Source organism: Aulonocara sp. 'chitande type north' Nkhata Bay, linkage group LG1 (genome assembly GCF_057382095.1).
Source record: "Aulonocara sp. 'chitande type north' Nkhata Bay isolate Kocher_YH1m ecotype deep benthic linkage group LG1, A_spYH_male_GT1.1, whole genome shotgun sequence".
Taxonomy (NCBI): domain Eukaryota; kingdom Metazoa; phylum Chordata; class Actinopteri; order Cichliformes; family Cichlidae; genus Aulonocara; species Aulonocara sp. 'chitande type north' Nkhata Bay.
Window position 1 is genome coordinate 12,588,672 of NC_141344.1, and position 15,659 is coordinate 12,604,330.

General features: G+C 37.9%; 1 protein-coding gene across 2 annotated transcripts; it reads left to right on the top strand.

Annotated features, from left to right (window-relative positions):
- The first annotated feature begins 6,510 nt into the window (after window positions 1–6,510).
- On the top strand, window positions 6,511–8,742 carry serf2b (small EDRK-rich factor 2b). 2 transcript variants are annotated; one of them, XM_086273308.1, is made up of 3 exons: window positions 6,511–6,668; window positions 7,431–7,539; window positions 8,312–8,742. In XM_086273308.1, exons 1-3 carry the CDS (start codon window positions 6,662–6,664, stop codon window positions 8,376–8,378), a joined length of 183 nt encoding a protein of 60 aa, XP_086129434.1. In that variant the 5' UTR covers window positions 6,511–6,661; the 3' UTR covers window positions 8,379–8,742. The 2 variants fall into 2 exon arrangements, with proteins under 2 accessions (XP_086129434.1, XP_086129512.1); XM_086273386.1 differs by lacking the exon at window positions 6,511–6,668 and having other exon boundaries at window positions 7,424–7,539.
- The last annotated feature ends 6,917 nt before the right edge of the window (window positions 8,743–15,659 follow it).

Consider the following 15,659-nt stretch of genomic DNA (forward strand, 5'->3'; position numbering starts at 1 on the left):
TAGTGGAGGACAAAATGATTTTTTTAAAAAAATAATTCCATTACTTACAAAACCACCAACCCTGCTGGCAACTATCAGCAAATTTTATTAGGAAATTCTTGGAAAAACTTGCAGAAAGTCAATTTAGATCCTTATTATGCAAATTACAGATTTCTGACTCTTTTCAATGTGGTTTTCCAAATCAGCACTCCACTCAAATCACTCTTATAAGGATCTATAATGATATCTGATTCAGGGAATTGTTCTGTACTCAATGCTGTTGAATAGTATGTTACTTAATAGGCTTAAGTTTTTAAAGTTGTATCTCCAGCTCAGCATCCATCCATTCGCTTCCGCTTATCCTTCTCAGGGTCGCGGGGGGCGCTGGAGCCTATCCCAGCTGTCATAGGGCGAGAGGTGGGGTACACCCTGGACAGGTCGCCAGTCTGTCGCAGGGCCAACACACAGGGACAGACAAGCATTCGCACTCACATTCACCTAGTGGCAATTTGGATTATCCAATTAACCTATCCGCACAAACTGCATGTCTTTGGACGGTGGGAGGAAGCCGGAGTACCCGGAGGGAACCCACACAAACACGGGGAGAACTCCACACAGAAAGACCCCGGCCTGATGGTAGAACTGAACTCAGGACCTTCTTGCTGTGCGGCAACAGTGCTAACCACCGTGCCACCAAGCTGCCAGCTTAGCATTAGACTGAATTTTCTTCTATTTATCTGCCTTTCTCTGTTGGGCTAAGCAACCCCATTTCTACTGCTGCATCTCTAACCTGTGAGGTTCTATAAGGATCAACCCCAGATCCATTATTTTTATTCCTTTGGCTGGCATTATTAAATCTTTTAATGACATTTCTTCTTTTTCTGATGATCAAGCCTTACAGTTTGTGGCAGCAAGGCTATGGAATGGTGTCCAACATCATTTAGCTGGATCTGTTGACTCCTATAAACAGCTATTAAAAACTCATTTAATGTGGCTTCCTAATAATAGTTACTTTTTTAAATTATTTTTTCAAATAATTTCCCATAGGGATCAATAAAGTATTCTGATTCTGATTTTTAAAAAATTTTCTTTTATTCTTTTTTTATTTATTTTGTTATAACAGCTATAAACTGTAATTGAATTTTTTACTCCATTTTATTGTAATTTGTCTTATTTTCTATTATTTTGATTGTACAGTGCTTTGTGATTACATGCCTGTGAAAAGTGCTTTATAAATAAACGTCACGTACTTACATAGAAAATGTGTTTTTCATAACAGTGCAAGAATACACGTAGAGTACTTTCAGTATAGAGTATAGCCTCCTGTCAAAATTAGCTGCCAACAATCAGGGCATGAGGGACATTAAGGGAATGCAGAAGATGGGATCAGCAAGTCCCATCAATCATCGACGACAGCGGGCAGGACTCTGGCAGCGTGATGGATGACAGCGGTGAAATGAGACAGAGAGGAATGCACCATACGTCCAGCTTGTCACACTTAGTCTATACTGCCACACATCAGTGATTCCAGCACTTCATGATCAGCGTGAACAGAGATTGGTCCAAACAGTGTAGCCTATATGTATGAGGACAAATTTGGAGGCGGATTCAGTGGAGGCTGTCTTGTCCTCACGTCACATTATACACACTCCATGATTTCATGAATCATCTGTCACCTGTTGGTCTAAAAAACCCAATCTGTTGTACAACCATTTAATATTGTTTCTTAAGGCTTAAATCCAGGTGCCAGTTTTGCTTTTTTGCATCACATAGCCGAATCTGCACAACAATTTGTTATATGCACACATTAAACTTCTGAATTAAAAGAGATTTCTGCCACAGCACATTTCTATGTAATGACAGGAAAAGGACTCTTACTGCTAATGTTAAATTTTCTGGTTAAATATAGTATGAAATTAATGGAAAACTGGCTTCCCCTCCCCCTATCATCTCCCTTTGATTAAATTGGAGACACGGCGTGAGGAGCACCAGTTTCACAAGGACGGCATTAACAATTAGAGGCTTTGTAAAGCAGAAGCAGTCAACACTGACAAAATTACCAGGTGGTGATAATTGCACTCGGAGACAAAAATAGTTTGCTTTAAGCTCGATGCTGTCACTGCAAGCAGCTGTGGGGAAAACAAGTCATAGGCAGACATCCTGGGCTGCCCTGCGTCACCAGAAGCCCAATAAACTGACCACAGTGTTTGACATGCTGTTCTACAGGCTGTTAAAGTCTTCACACTCCAGCACGCAAGTGGCATGATGAAGCCATGGCTGTTTACCCACTAGATCCTCTGCTTGCAGTTGCTAAAAAACTATCTCCTAAAATTGAATCACCCCATCTAGGGCATTTATCAAGTGATATATGAATGATTTTGGTCAAAGATGATTGCATTTCTGGTGTATAAACAAGAAAGTTAAGACAATTCTAACCCCTTCATGAAGGGACTGAAGCCGAACAGCATGATAATGTAAGTACGATTCCAAGGAGAAATAGATGCCTGGTAATGATCTCTTCACTCTCTTTGAATATGTTAATAAAACGAATTCAAGTATATGAGCATGAACATTCCTAAATATAGTATGTGGATCACACGTAATACTTCAAGGCACATGGGTAGCTTTTGAAATAAAAAACTGAATTTGTCCCCATCACCAGGCTTGGGTGAAAACTGGCTTTTTTAATGGTTCCATTTTTACTTTACCAACTTTAACAACCAAATTTAAATCACAATAAATGGAAGCAACAAGTTATTAAATTTGTGCTAAGAATCAGATGAAGCCTAACGAATCTGCTGCTGGAGAAATGAAGCAGATCAAATGATAAATCTATTCAAGTTCTGTTCTGTTTATGATCTGCAGTGAATGAATCATTATGATTGTGGAAAGAACTAAATAAACTGCAGCATTATTGCCATGTTTGGCCAATACTTGGTTTAAGATCAAATACTTGCACTACAAGTGATATTCACACCAGCCTCAGATGTATTTTCTTTAATATCACAAAACATTAACAGGTAAAAGGAAATAACTAAAGCTACCAGCATAACATGAAGAAACAACTGTTACTGGTTTGTAACGTGCTGCGCTGAAGAGCTGTAATACCAGTATGGACCACAAGATGAGGCAGTGATTGAAAGTAACTTTTAGCTAGTTAAGTAAATAAGAGTGTGTAACTGAGTCGCTTCAAGAAAACAAACACATAAAAATTTTAAAATCTGCACACACCAGAAAGAAGCTCAGAAATTAACTGTTAGCAAAACTGCAGTAGCTTTCAATGCAAGCATGGTAAATCTCTCTTTTAGCGTTGGGTTGGTCAACATGGCTAAAGTTTCTTTCTTAGAGACAATAAAGTTTTATTACAGCATTTATTCACACTGGGCTTTCTTCTTCAAACTGAAATAACTTTCAGTTATTTGGAAAAAGAAATTACATCCAAAAATGTTTCATTAAAGCAACTACTCCTTAATATGTTTCTTTAAATAGGTATTTTTTTTATGTAACTCCATCTGAGAATCCTTGTGCTGCCAACACTCAGCTGCTGGCTGACTTTGAGCTTAGAGTTATTTGCCAGGTTAAGCTCAAATAAAATATGCTGCAGCAACAGCCTACAGTAAAAATCAATACAAAAACAAGCATTCTCTTTGCTGCTAAAGGTGCATAAATTGCACTCTAGCCAGTGATGTATGACTACCTGTCACAAGGACATTTCCAAGGGACTGTTCATTATTTTTGTGGTAAACACATAATTTTGACCTGTAGGATTTAATGAGAAAAAAAGGGTATTTGATCACTTAGAGTAAGTTTTTAGCCCGGTGTGAGGAAATAACATGCAGAGAGAGCTGCAGACCAGAACAAACTTACAGAATATAATTACAGTCTAAGAAGACCTTATTCTTCACCCAAATAGACTGTTGGCTAGACAATTGCAGCAGCAGTTTGATAGTTCATTGTATTCAAACAGTAATTATGTCCCTAAAATACAGTATTTGCCTTTGAGAAAGAAACCCAACCCTGTCTTCATTTTCCTCCTCCAACTCATTTCCACCACTATAAACACAATTTGGGATTTCTATTTTTAAAAAATGCACACACACACTATATCTGACACTGGACTCGGTTTCAGTGTGTTGTTCAGTTTGTTTCATATTTTTATATCAACATGAAATAAGAAGTAAATATATAAGGGTATTAGACAATGCAAATTATGTCTTTGTCTATTCATAGCGGTGGTGTCTGTGTACAAGTTCAGCTTTGGGCAGACATGACTCAGTCATTTAGTGTATTTAGCAACCAGACAGCGAGTAAAGTCAGAATATAAACACTGCTAAGAAACATGGTTTTCCACTTAACAAGCCCCCGTTTTGCTATTCGCCTTAACAGAAAAATGTCATATTTTAGATGATTTCAGAGAAGTTACTGTAGCCTTTTGTTTCAAGAGTTTTACCTGATCTTATGATATGTTTTTGTATTATAATTTGATTGAAGCATTTTGGATATGGAATAATTAGCTTTGATATTTTTATAGTTTAAATGCATCGTATAAAGTATGTAAATCTCCGAATGTATTGTTTGTGTGACTTCTTTCCAAATTTACCTTAGTATAGTCTGCCACCTACTGGCATCTTTGCAGTCAGCTTTTTAGGAGTCACTCACCATCTCAGAAAAACCATCTCTCATTCTACTAAATCAATATTTGTAAGCATCCATTGCCATATTTGGATTGCAACCTGTGATGTTTCATTACACAATACCATTAAGGAGCATCTCACTGGTTTCACATTCAGTGGTTAGGCTCGCATTTTGAAAGGAAAGTTTACAATTTTACTTTACCAAATTAAAAGAGTCACATACTGTAATAGGAAATAAAAGTGAGTACGAGGTAGCAAAATTATTCAACACTTGGAATCAAATCAAATCTGAAAAAAAATAAATAAATCAAATCTGATGCTAGAGACATGAACCACAACAAATGTTAAACCTACCTCCTGTATGTATTAGATGACTTGAAAATTATGAAAATTATGGTGCCAGTCATATTCTTAAAAAAATACTACTGTAGGCAAATCCAGGGTGCAAAGAGTTGAAATGCAAGTTTTATAATATATCTTCTGCCTCCTGCTGTTGATCAAAAGACCAATTAGGCCAATCAGGAGTCATTAGGAGTCACTAGGATCATCATTTCATTGTGAGAACAGTAAAAATCTATAAAAAATAAACAAAAATATAACAAACATTTATGATCAGCGCTGCTTTATAGTTGGAGATGACTTGTGGCCTTTGTATCCATGATGAAAATATTTGTGTGCCATCATTTACTTTAGTATAGTCTGCCACCTACTGGCTTCTTTGCAGTAAGCTTTTCAAGAAGTCACCAACTGTCTAGGACAGAGGTCAGCATTCAATACTAACAAATGTTTTGGCCAAAAAGAAAAAAAGGAAATCTAGCTAAAGTCACACATGTTTGGACAAAAGCATTCAGCCAAATCTTTCCATCTACCTCTGAATATTGGTGTTTTTGGTCACAGCCATGCAGTCTTCCTTTACAAATATTTGAGAAATTAAAGATGTAAAGTGTATAGAATGACACCATTGCACCAAGTTAGGCCATGAATTTTCAACTCTCTCAGATAATCCACAATCAGCTCTAAGTGATATTACTGTAAAGTGGAAGGGCTGGTTCTAGACCCTTAATCTGGCGGAACGGTCATTCAATATTTGTAAGCACCCTGTGCTAAATCGGGAGTGGTGTGCAAGAATCTTTGTAATGTTTAGGTTTTTATTCGTCATGTAATACCACCAGAGCGGCAGCTGACTGACTAAACCATTGATACAAGGCAGACTCATGCTTTCATATTGTTTATGCTAAATTCTGATTACTGTCATCTCTTGGCATCCTGGTACCTTCTCTATATTTCTCCACCACCTCAAAGCAAACATCACATCTGGAGTTTCATTCCTTCTTGGAATGAAGCCGTACTGCACAGAGATTCTTAAATCTCCTCTCAACTTAGCTTTAATAGCTCTTTCCCATAACCTAATGGTTTAACTGATTAACTTTATCCCTCAGTATATGATTATTTTTTTGGCTTGTATACTGAATTTCCTATTTTCCTAGTAAAATATCAACCACTGAGAGCCGTCTCAAGGCTTTTGCTGTGCTGTATTTACTGCATATACTTTGTACTGTACATACTCTTTTAACAGTTTTTCTACCATTTAAATTTTAACACACCGATTTTGCAGTCCTTTGCTGCCTCTTTCCCAACCCTTTTTGGTAGCGTCATATTCACAACGAGCATACATTTGAAAGAAATAAAAAAGCGTCATAATTTGAACATTTTGTATACGGTTCATTGATGGTCTTTGTATTTTTTTAACACGTGGACTACATGATTTGTAAAGTCCTTGCAAAATGCTAAAAAGTTAAAAAAAATAATAATAATTTAAAAAAGTCACCCCTTTGCAACTTCACCGTCGTGGCATGTTGACGACCAGACTTGACGCATGTGCAGTCCCGTGTGGCTCAGCGGAATGTTCTGGTTCTCTTGCGGAAGTCTCGCGCATATTTGGCTCGCGACCAAACTGAAAAACAGCAACGGGAGCGTCGAGAAGGGAGTCAGCGGCCCTTTGGCTGAGCTCGTCTGGATTTTTGGGGGAAGAAGACTCGATCACTAAAATGACTAGTGAGTACCGACATTTATTACGCTCTGAGGGATTCATGTATTTGGTCGGATGCTTGTTTTCCGTGTTTGTTATTTTTCACCCATGGTTGTCGTTGATCGACTTGGGTTCCGTCTATTTCATGTAACATACATTATCCTATTTTATAGATTCTATAGAGGATTGTCGTTTTGGGCAATAACTTAAGGACGCAATTAATTTGGCTGTTTCATTTGGTTTAATGAAGGACATAGACTTTTGCTAACATGTGTTACATAACGTCCCGTTGTACGTGTGTTGGCTTTGGGTCGCTTGTTGTCCGGGCGTTACTCTGAGCCCTGGCCTGTATGTGTGGACGCAATACAGAAACAAAATATGGGTGTTCTGGTCTAAACGCAGCTTCCGTGTTTTTACTAGTAATATTTTTTTTAAATCCTGCACATGAACTTGGAAAAAACCATGATAGCAGCGAATTCTTTTGATGCCCTCTGTGTTGTTGCTCTGGTTAAGAAAATGCTCCGGAGCGCCTCTCTGCCACGTCGGCTGCTTTTGGGCGATGCACCATCTTCATATTTCATCGTGCAGATCATAGCATACTGTTTTTCTTTTAACTATTCGACTTGTAGACACACAGATTTCCTTTTTTTTTTTCTTTTTTAAATTCAGCTTGTGTTTTACTTCTTTTTTGCTGGAAGCAACTTAAGTCAAGTGTCTCATTACAAGGCGCAGCTTTTTCATCTGATTTGTTGTTGTTGTTGTTTTTACCCTTTTTATTGACATGACAGGAGGAAACCAGCGTGAGCTTGCACGCCAGAAAAATGCTAAAAAGCATACTGAACAGACTAAAGGCAAGAGAAATGAGGATGGGCTATCTGCAGCTGCCCGGAAACAGAGGTAAGCCTGCACTCTGCAAGAGGTTAAAGAAGTGTAGGATGCACACAAACGAAACAAACCAAAGCATAGTTTTCTAAACAGCACAAGGTGACGGAAATAGTGCGCATGTTAAAGGTAAAATGTACTAACAATTAGGAGAATTCATTAGTTTGTTTTTTAATTATTTTATTTTATAGTTGTATTATAATTGTCTAATTAAAATGCGTACATTATTATATATTTACGAAAATACAAAAATTATAAATGTATATATTACATATTTTATACATCATTATAATATATATATTCAAAGGTTTATTAATTCCATACCTAATTATTAAGTTTTTAAATAATTCTTAATTTTTAAAAAAAAAGTGAAGGGAAAAAAACCCTGTACACCATATTCAGGGGTTTCTGGCTTTTTCATTGGAACTTCTGTACGTGTAAGCACTGGTTCTTGAATAGTAAAGGAAATGAATCAGTGGTGTCTTACCTAACAGAAGTTATTTATCCTATATTTCTGAACCTTTATTAACAATAATAAAATAATAATAATAATAATAATAAACACACAAAACCATCTTATGCTTGAGTAAATTAAACCCCACCAAAAATCCCCAAAACAAACAAGCAAACAACAACAAAAATGTGTGTTGCAGTACTTTAGGCAAGGAATTTGTCTTTCAAACAGTTAGACATATATTACACATAATGTGATTGTGTGTGTGCACGCACATTTCAGTCTCCTAATAAAGCTTGTCCTCTCTTGAAATGTCTCCCTTTTCTCCTCCAGGGATGCAGAGATAATGCAACAGAAGCAAAAAAAGGCAAATGAAGGAGGGAAAGGAAAGACCAAGTGAAGAATGAAGTCTTGAGACAAATTCAGCTCGGTGTCTCAAGAACCTGTTCAGCATTCTACCTGATATTTATAAGAAAGGATCTTTTAATTTTTGTCTAAACTCAAGAATCCAGGATCTGACTTTCCTCTCTATGGCAAATGACATTGCTTGTTGGATTTGTTGTTTTACACGATGAAATTATGTCTGAGCAAGTTAGCGGTTGTGTCACTTTGGTGCTGCATGCAGGGGCGCATCAGTGGTGTAAGGAGCAGAATAATGATGAACAATTCTCAACACAAAGCATCTGTGTAACAGTTGTGTATTTTTGTACAAAGATGTCCCCTGCTGGTTTCAAATAAAGTGTATCTTTTTTTTGTTTGTTTCATACTTGTTTGACTTATTATCAGTATGTCAATATTAACAGTGAGTCTTTTACCAAAGGACCTTTGTAATGGTGCCACATGTAGGTATAGACTGAGGGACAATGTGGGGTCATAAATACAGCTACAAAAGGCCTCGCTCCAGATGTGTTTATAGCTGTTTACTTATATACTAGAAGGGAGAAAACAGGTCTTGTAAGACAGTGTCTACAAGGCTTAAAATGAGGTTAAACCTGGATTGAGCAACAAGAGCAAAAGATTAAAGATATCTGAAAACAGTCCACTATGTGTGGTCATTTATGACCATAGCAACCGTATTTACTTGAATTGTGATATTTCTAAAGTGTATCCTGCCATTAGTTATTCAGTCTACTAATACAGCTTTTCATAGTTGGGGTAGGGTACTGGAGAGCTGTGTGGGGTCATTTGTGACTTTGGAAATGTTTGGTTTTTAACATAAACCTATGTTTTGTTTGAAATTTTATATTTCACTTTTGTAGTAAACCATGTTTAACAGAACCAGCATCAACATCAGAATCATAGTGAACTGAAAGTGGGTGTTTAGGGAAAAAGACACTGAAAAATAAATAAATTGGATCCTGAAAGAAACATACTGTTCACCCATAAAACTAAAAGGTAAACAGGAAATGTTCTCTTCTCTCGTGGTTAAACAGGGTGTGTTTTTGTTACTAGGATACTATGTGATCCAAAGTATTGTTACGTAATGTCTATTCTTAACATCTAAAAACCTTTCCCTGAGAAAAAACACATAAAGCTAAACTGAAACAGAACATTTTCAAGCCAAAAATCTAAATGGAAACGGGCAAATCCACCCAGGAAACTGAAACTAAACTCCAGTGTAGGTGTGAAGTATTAGGTGAAGGTGTGTCCCCCTCGATTACATTGAAGATCCGCATAATGAATTTTTATGTTCTATATTGTACTTGCAGTCAACAGGGGAGCCCTCTATGGACCTAAACAGGATAACCAAGGTCACTGAAGTTTTGTGTCCACAGTATGGAGCTTTTCTAGAGTTGGTCTTGCTGATGATCAGTTCATCAAATGCATCTGAATAGCAGCACCTGGCTATAGTTGCCCTGTATATATATATGTCATATATTGTCATCATTTAAATAATTTAAGAACCTGCTGAGCTTCAGATGATTTTTATGCCCTGATGCATATAACTTTATAAATAAAAAGACAATTATTCAATAAGAATTCATTGAATTAATTACTCTCATAATCAAAACAAAGAACCCTCGGTCATAGTCTGTTTTGTCCTTGTGTCTGCATTCTGGTTTTCTCTCTTTTTGAGGCCGATGGTTCTGCTGGAGGTGTCTTCCGGTAAAAAGGCAGTTCTTCTTCCTTGCAACTGCTACTCATGGAGGATCACTGACAGCACTCGATATGGTCTTCTGCTGCTTTGGGCCATTGTTTTCCAGGTTCCATGTGTTGTGTGATCAGAGATGCTCTTCTGCATATCTTGTTTGTAATGAGTGGTTATTTAAGCTGGCTATTTTCCTCTGACATCCAGCATGAACATGTCATTTTTATCCAGAGGATTGCTGCTCACTGGATATGTTCTCTTTGTCAGACCATTCTTTGAGTAGAGATGGCTGTGTGGGGAAAATCACACTGCCACATGCGTGTTCACATGCCATGAACAAGAAAATGGTCTTTCATAGCTGCTTAAAGTTAATGAGAAATGACTGTTTTCCTTTTCTTCCTCCACTACTCATGCACTCTTTCTCCTCTGCCTCTCAGATTCTTTATATAGATTGTTAAAGTCTTGCTGGCTGGGCTCTCTGACCTGGTGTGTATTAGTCAAATTAGTTACACAATTAGGCAATAAAGACAGATGAGTTGTTGTGCGTGTCACTGTACAACATGTTTTGATTTTAGTAAATCAGAGTGTGCTTAGAGCTTTATAGGAGTAAAGTGATCTGTAAGCCACGTCTAATGTGACGAAAGCTATTTAGCTTATGACAGTGAGCATTTAGTTAAGAAGAGTTTGTGTTTTATCAGTTAGGGAAATAAATTATAGTAGTATATAATTGGTTTCCACCTTATATAAGATACATAACTTGACGTCAGGGAGAAGAGACTTTGTGCTCTGCTTGTATACAAAGTGTATACTTTGCTTGTACAAAGTGTATCGCCAGACAGCGAAGCGCCGCAGTGGCATAGTTCCACCACTAGGTGGAAGCAAACTCCATTGTATTTTTGAAAACAATTATCCAGTAAAGGAAATCCAGACTCTTTTGGGATATATTTTATGTTGCGTTCTTATTGCTCGGTGCAGGGCCAACAATCAGTTAAAAAAAATTAAGATATTTTAATTGCTTTACTGAAACATCTGCCTCTCTTGAATGCAGATAACCCGCTGGAGCACTGCTGCTGTATACTGGCCAAATCTAAGCACCAGAAAGTCCATATTGCTGATATTTGATTGCATTCAGCTCTGCCTATTTATAGTCAATAATCGGTGTGCCTACTTACTGAAATCCACTGAGTTTCTCTCCTCGGTTCTCAGATTACAGGGCGTATAATTAAGTCACCACTTTAGCTTTTTTCCGTTTCCGATAGCAGGAGAGCAGCTGAAGAGCTGAATACTGATGAGGAGCAAATGCTAAATCAGCAGGTTGCTTAAATTCAAGAGATTTCAAACCTTATCCGCTCTCATCCACGGCGCTCTGCTTACAACTCGAAACAGATCTCAGAAAAATTCAAGCATAAGGCCCAACAGACTGACTGTGGGTTCTGGCAGGTTTTCTTAAAACAGACCATGAGAGGAGCTCAGAAGTAGTGAGAGAAGCAGAATGCAAAGAGAAGCAGAAGTCAGCTCCTCTAATTAAATTCATCTCTTTAGGCTCTCTCTGCTGAATTTATTGAGATATGGAAGCTTTGGGGAAAATGCATTGTTGTTGCAGGGCTCTTGCTGATAGGAGGGAAAAAATGGGGAAGATGTACTGCAGCTGCTTAGATTTACATATGTTAAATATGGGCTCAAATTATCCAAAGAAAAAACAAGTGTCGTTTCAACCAAATTTTAACTTTAATTATACATTTCACAATTTTAAAAATGACCCTCAGGTGCAGTGCAGGTGAAATTTAAAGAAAGAAAGAAAAGAAGCCCCAGATAAAAAAAAAAAATGGTATATCAGAAATGGTCTGAAGCTGGTCACTGTGCAGAATGCTTGTGGTAACTTATTTAGCTGAATCCCATCTCTACAATGTGTTTAAATGATTCAACAATGTTAAATTGTTATGAAGATTCAATAAATGTACATCAACAGGTTAACATTCCCATTGAAACACAGAGCTTATATCTCAGAAGGGCAGGAAAACTGAGTTTAGACTTGGATGGACTTGGAGGATTTAAGATATCTCCCTTTCTTCAAGAACCATGTACAGCTCATAAGATCCAGTCCTGATATTTTTCACTCTCAGGAGTCAACAGTGTAAGGCTGTGGTTGTATGCAGGAGCTTAGCTGTGTGAATATTAGAGCACAAAGCTTTTTTTTATCACCTAGGCTGAAAAAATATTTCTTGGAAAGGAAAACAGAAAATTCTACCAGTTTTGATCTCATTCCAGACTGCAAATGGACTCATTTTTAGAGAGCCTAATGGATACATTGGCAAAAGCAATATTGGTCACTTCAGAAAGTATTTGGAGCCTTTTACTTTTTGTACTACATTTAATTTAACATAACTAAAGCTATTTTCCCCCTATCGGTGTATATTCATGGATAATAGATAGTGACAAAGCAAAACAATGATTTCAAGTATATTAAAATTGTGCTCATTTAATACATCCATCCATTCGCTTCCACTTATCCTTTTCAGAGTCGCGGGGGGCGCTGGAGCCTATCCCAGCTGTCATAGGGCGAGAGGCAGGGTACACCCTGGACAGGTCGCCAGTCTGTCGCAGGGCCAACACACAGGGACAGACAACCATTCACACTCACATTCATTCGCACATTCACACCTAGTGACAATTTGGATTATCCAATTAACCTATCCCCACAAGCTGCATGTCTTTGGACAGTGGGAGGAAGCTGGAGTACCCGGAGGGTACATTTAATACAGATAAAGAAAAATAAAATCAGCATCACTGCGCTGTATTACCACAATGTCATACAACTGGTAGTTAAAACTGTTGCCTCACGACAAGGAGATCCTGGGTTTGAATCCACCTGCCAACTGGGGTCATCCTCCCGACGCCTGCTGGAATCCCTACACGTACTTCCTCCCATACTCCAAACACACCCATATTAGGTTAACCGATGCTTCTAAATTGGCTGTAGGTGTGAATGTGAACATGAACAGTCGTCTGGCTTTCTGTGTTGGCCCTCCAGCACACTGGCAACCTCCCCAGGGTATACCCTGCTTTTTGTCCTGTGACAGCTGGGACAGGCTACAACATATTTTTTGTCTGTGTACAAAATTCTGTTGGGTGTAATTCTGGGCTTTGGCCCACTGACACACTCTTGGACACTCAGTCCTGAAGTACATGCAGGGCTGTTTTGGTTGCTTCGTGTCACTGAAAGAAATGAAAGGTGGATGCCCGATGTTTCCCCAGCTCACTGCACTCACATTTTCCTGTGTTTCACCTCATTCACTGTGAAGCTCTTTCATTGCATGATTCTCCCACCATACATGCGTCGCTGCATTAGTCAGGTGGGGAGGAATAATGGCCATTAATAGTGCTTTAAGATTTGCCCAAAATATTTATTTTTCTCTTCTGATAAAAATCTAAAATAAAACAGTTTTTGCTTATTCATACAGAGTCTTTTAAAATCAAGTTGACTGTCATATCTTTTGATTTACATCAAGCTCCTGATTAATGAAGAAGACCCTTTTTCTCAGTTACTCATCTTGGGTGAATGCTGAGCTCTCTTCCAGCTCAAACTGGAGGCCTCTGTGCTTCCAGGGACACCCAGAAACCGTTTTATACCTTTGCCCTGATCCAAGTCTTGATTACAGAGAATTTCTGGGACTTCATAACTTGATGTTTTTTCTTTGTCCTTCAGCAGGACGGAGGTGAAACGTCTTCAAGCAACTTAAAGAAGTCCAAGCGCTTTTCTTTCCAAGCTCTTTAAACTACCATGACCTGGATAACTGAGAACCTTCACAGACCCCAAGGTTTTTAATCATTGTGTCAGTTTAAGTTTTATGATTTGTAATTTAGAAAAAAAAATGCGACATGTTTTTAGTTCATTGTTGTGGATAATTACATACAGATTAATGGGAGGGAAATGCCACTTTTATCAGTCGACCAATAGATAGTGGGGCGTCTTCTAATTGTATTTATTTTATCAATTGAAATCGAAATCCACAGCAATATAAAGTAAACACTGGTGCACTCTTCCTGAAGTGACTATACGAGCAATGTCACGCTTGTCTGCTTACAGCAGTTCCACACAACCTTATGTTACTCTGACAACATGTGTATACAAGGTTCTCCATTAAGAAGAAATGTGATCATCACATCATCATCATCATCATCATATAGCTGATAAATGTAGCCACAGGCAGGTACTCCTCCTGCTTCATTTTTTCAAGGGTGAAAGCAGCACCGTGTTTCAACAGCCCTTTAAACAAGATACTGGTGTGCCCATTTATTTGGATCATGACTGCACGAGGAATGATGGATGTTATAAATTATGTATCTAGTTGATAGCAACAACGTGTACACAGCGCCTTATGTTATCACAGAAGCTGTCTCTTCAGAGTTATAATACTACAAATAATGACAGGGCAGGAGGAATATGTTATCTGTAAGCTCTCAGGCGCACCTCATCCTCCTACATTGTTAAGCTGCTGCTTCAGCTAGAGTAAATGAAATCAGACATGTCTGTAAATATTTAATCATTTTATATCGATCCAAAGACATGTCAATGCATAACACTGCACTGATATATTGTAGAGAGAAACTTTTCCAACAATGCTTTGTTCTTTTAACAGTTTTCTTGATGCGTATCTTAACTTTTACACACGACTGCGTCTCATGATAGAGAATTGAAACCTGAGGCTAAAAGAGTATCTCTGAATTATAAAGTTTGCCAAGAAGCTGAAAAGTAAGCACAAAAATGTCTGCAGGTTGGCAATAAGGACTTTGTATCTGCATGAGGGGAAATCTGTGGCCTCTTAAGATCCACCAGATCATTAGTGACCCATCTATTCTTATGCTTGAATAACGTCCACTCTTTATATTGTAACTATTTTTCCTGTTTTGACAAGCCATGTGAAAATTCTTTTAAGAGAATAACTTTAGATCAGAGTCAGTGTATTAGACTTCCTTTCAAATCGAACATCTCCTACCGTCTGAAACAAAAACGCAATCCTAGCCTCAAATGGGTCACTGGTCATTTGGTGAATGCTAAGAAGGTAAACGTAGTGTCGACATTAAAAACATCATAATTCATATCTGAAAACAACATAATATCTGATGGATCCCAAACCTTTTTCATACAAATCTATTATGTGTAGTTAGAGATAGGTTCATAGTTTTTTGCACAAGAGTATTTGTGTAATTTTGCCTCTGTGTCCCATGTAAAGACCTCTGTACTGTTGCCTTTGCAGTATACATTGGGTGTTTATCCATTTGCACAGTGAAGCACTGTCCAGTTGGTTTTCAGTATTTGGCTGAATCTGAGCAGAGAGTATAGACCTGGACACAGAATCCATCCTCAGCAGTCACACACTCAATAAACATCAGTGGCCCGGTGCTGGTGCTGAGCTGGTGAGGGCATTCTTTCTTTGTAAGAATGCCGCCTGATGGGTTTGTGTTTTTCAGTTTATTTTAACTGACATGTCTTTGGTGTACAAAGGCAACATTTAAAAAAAAAACCAAAAACCAAAAACAACTTCTGGACCTAACTGTGACTTCATAAATCGACTAACAAACTGTTAATAT

Coding starts and splice junctions, on each gene's coding strand:
- serf2b (XM_086273308.1), top strand. Junction 7,540..8,311: donor GCAGCTGCCCGGAAACAGAG/GTAAGCCTGCAC, acceptor TTTCTCCTCCAG/GGATGCAGAGATAATGCAAC.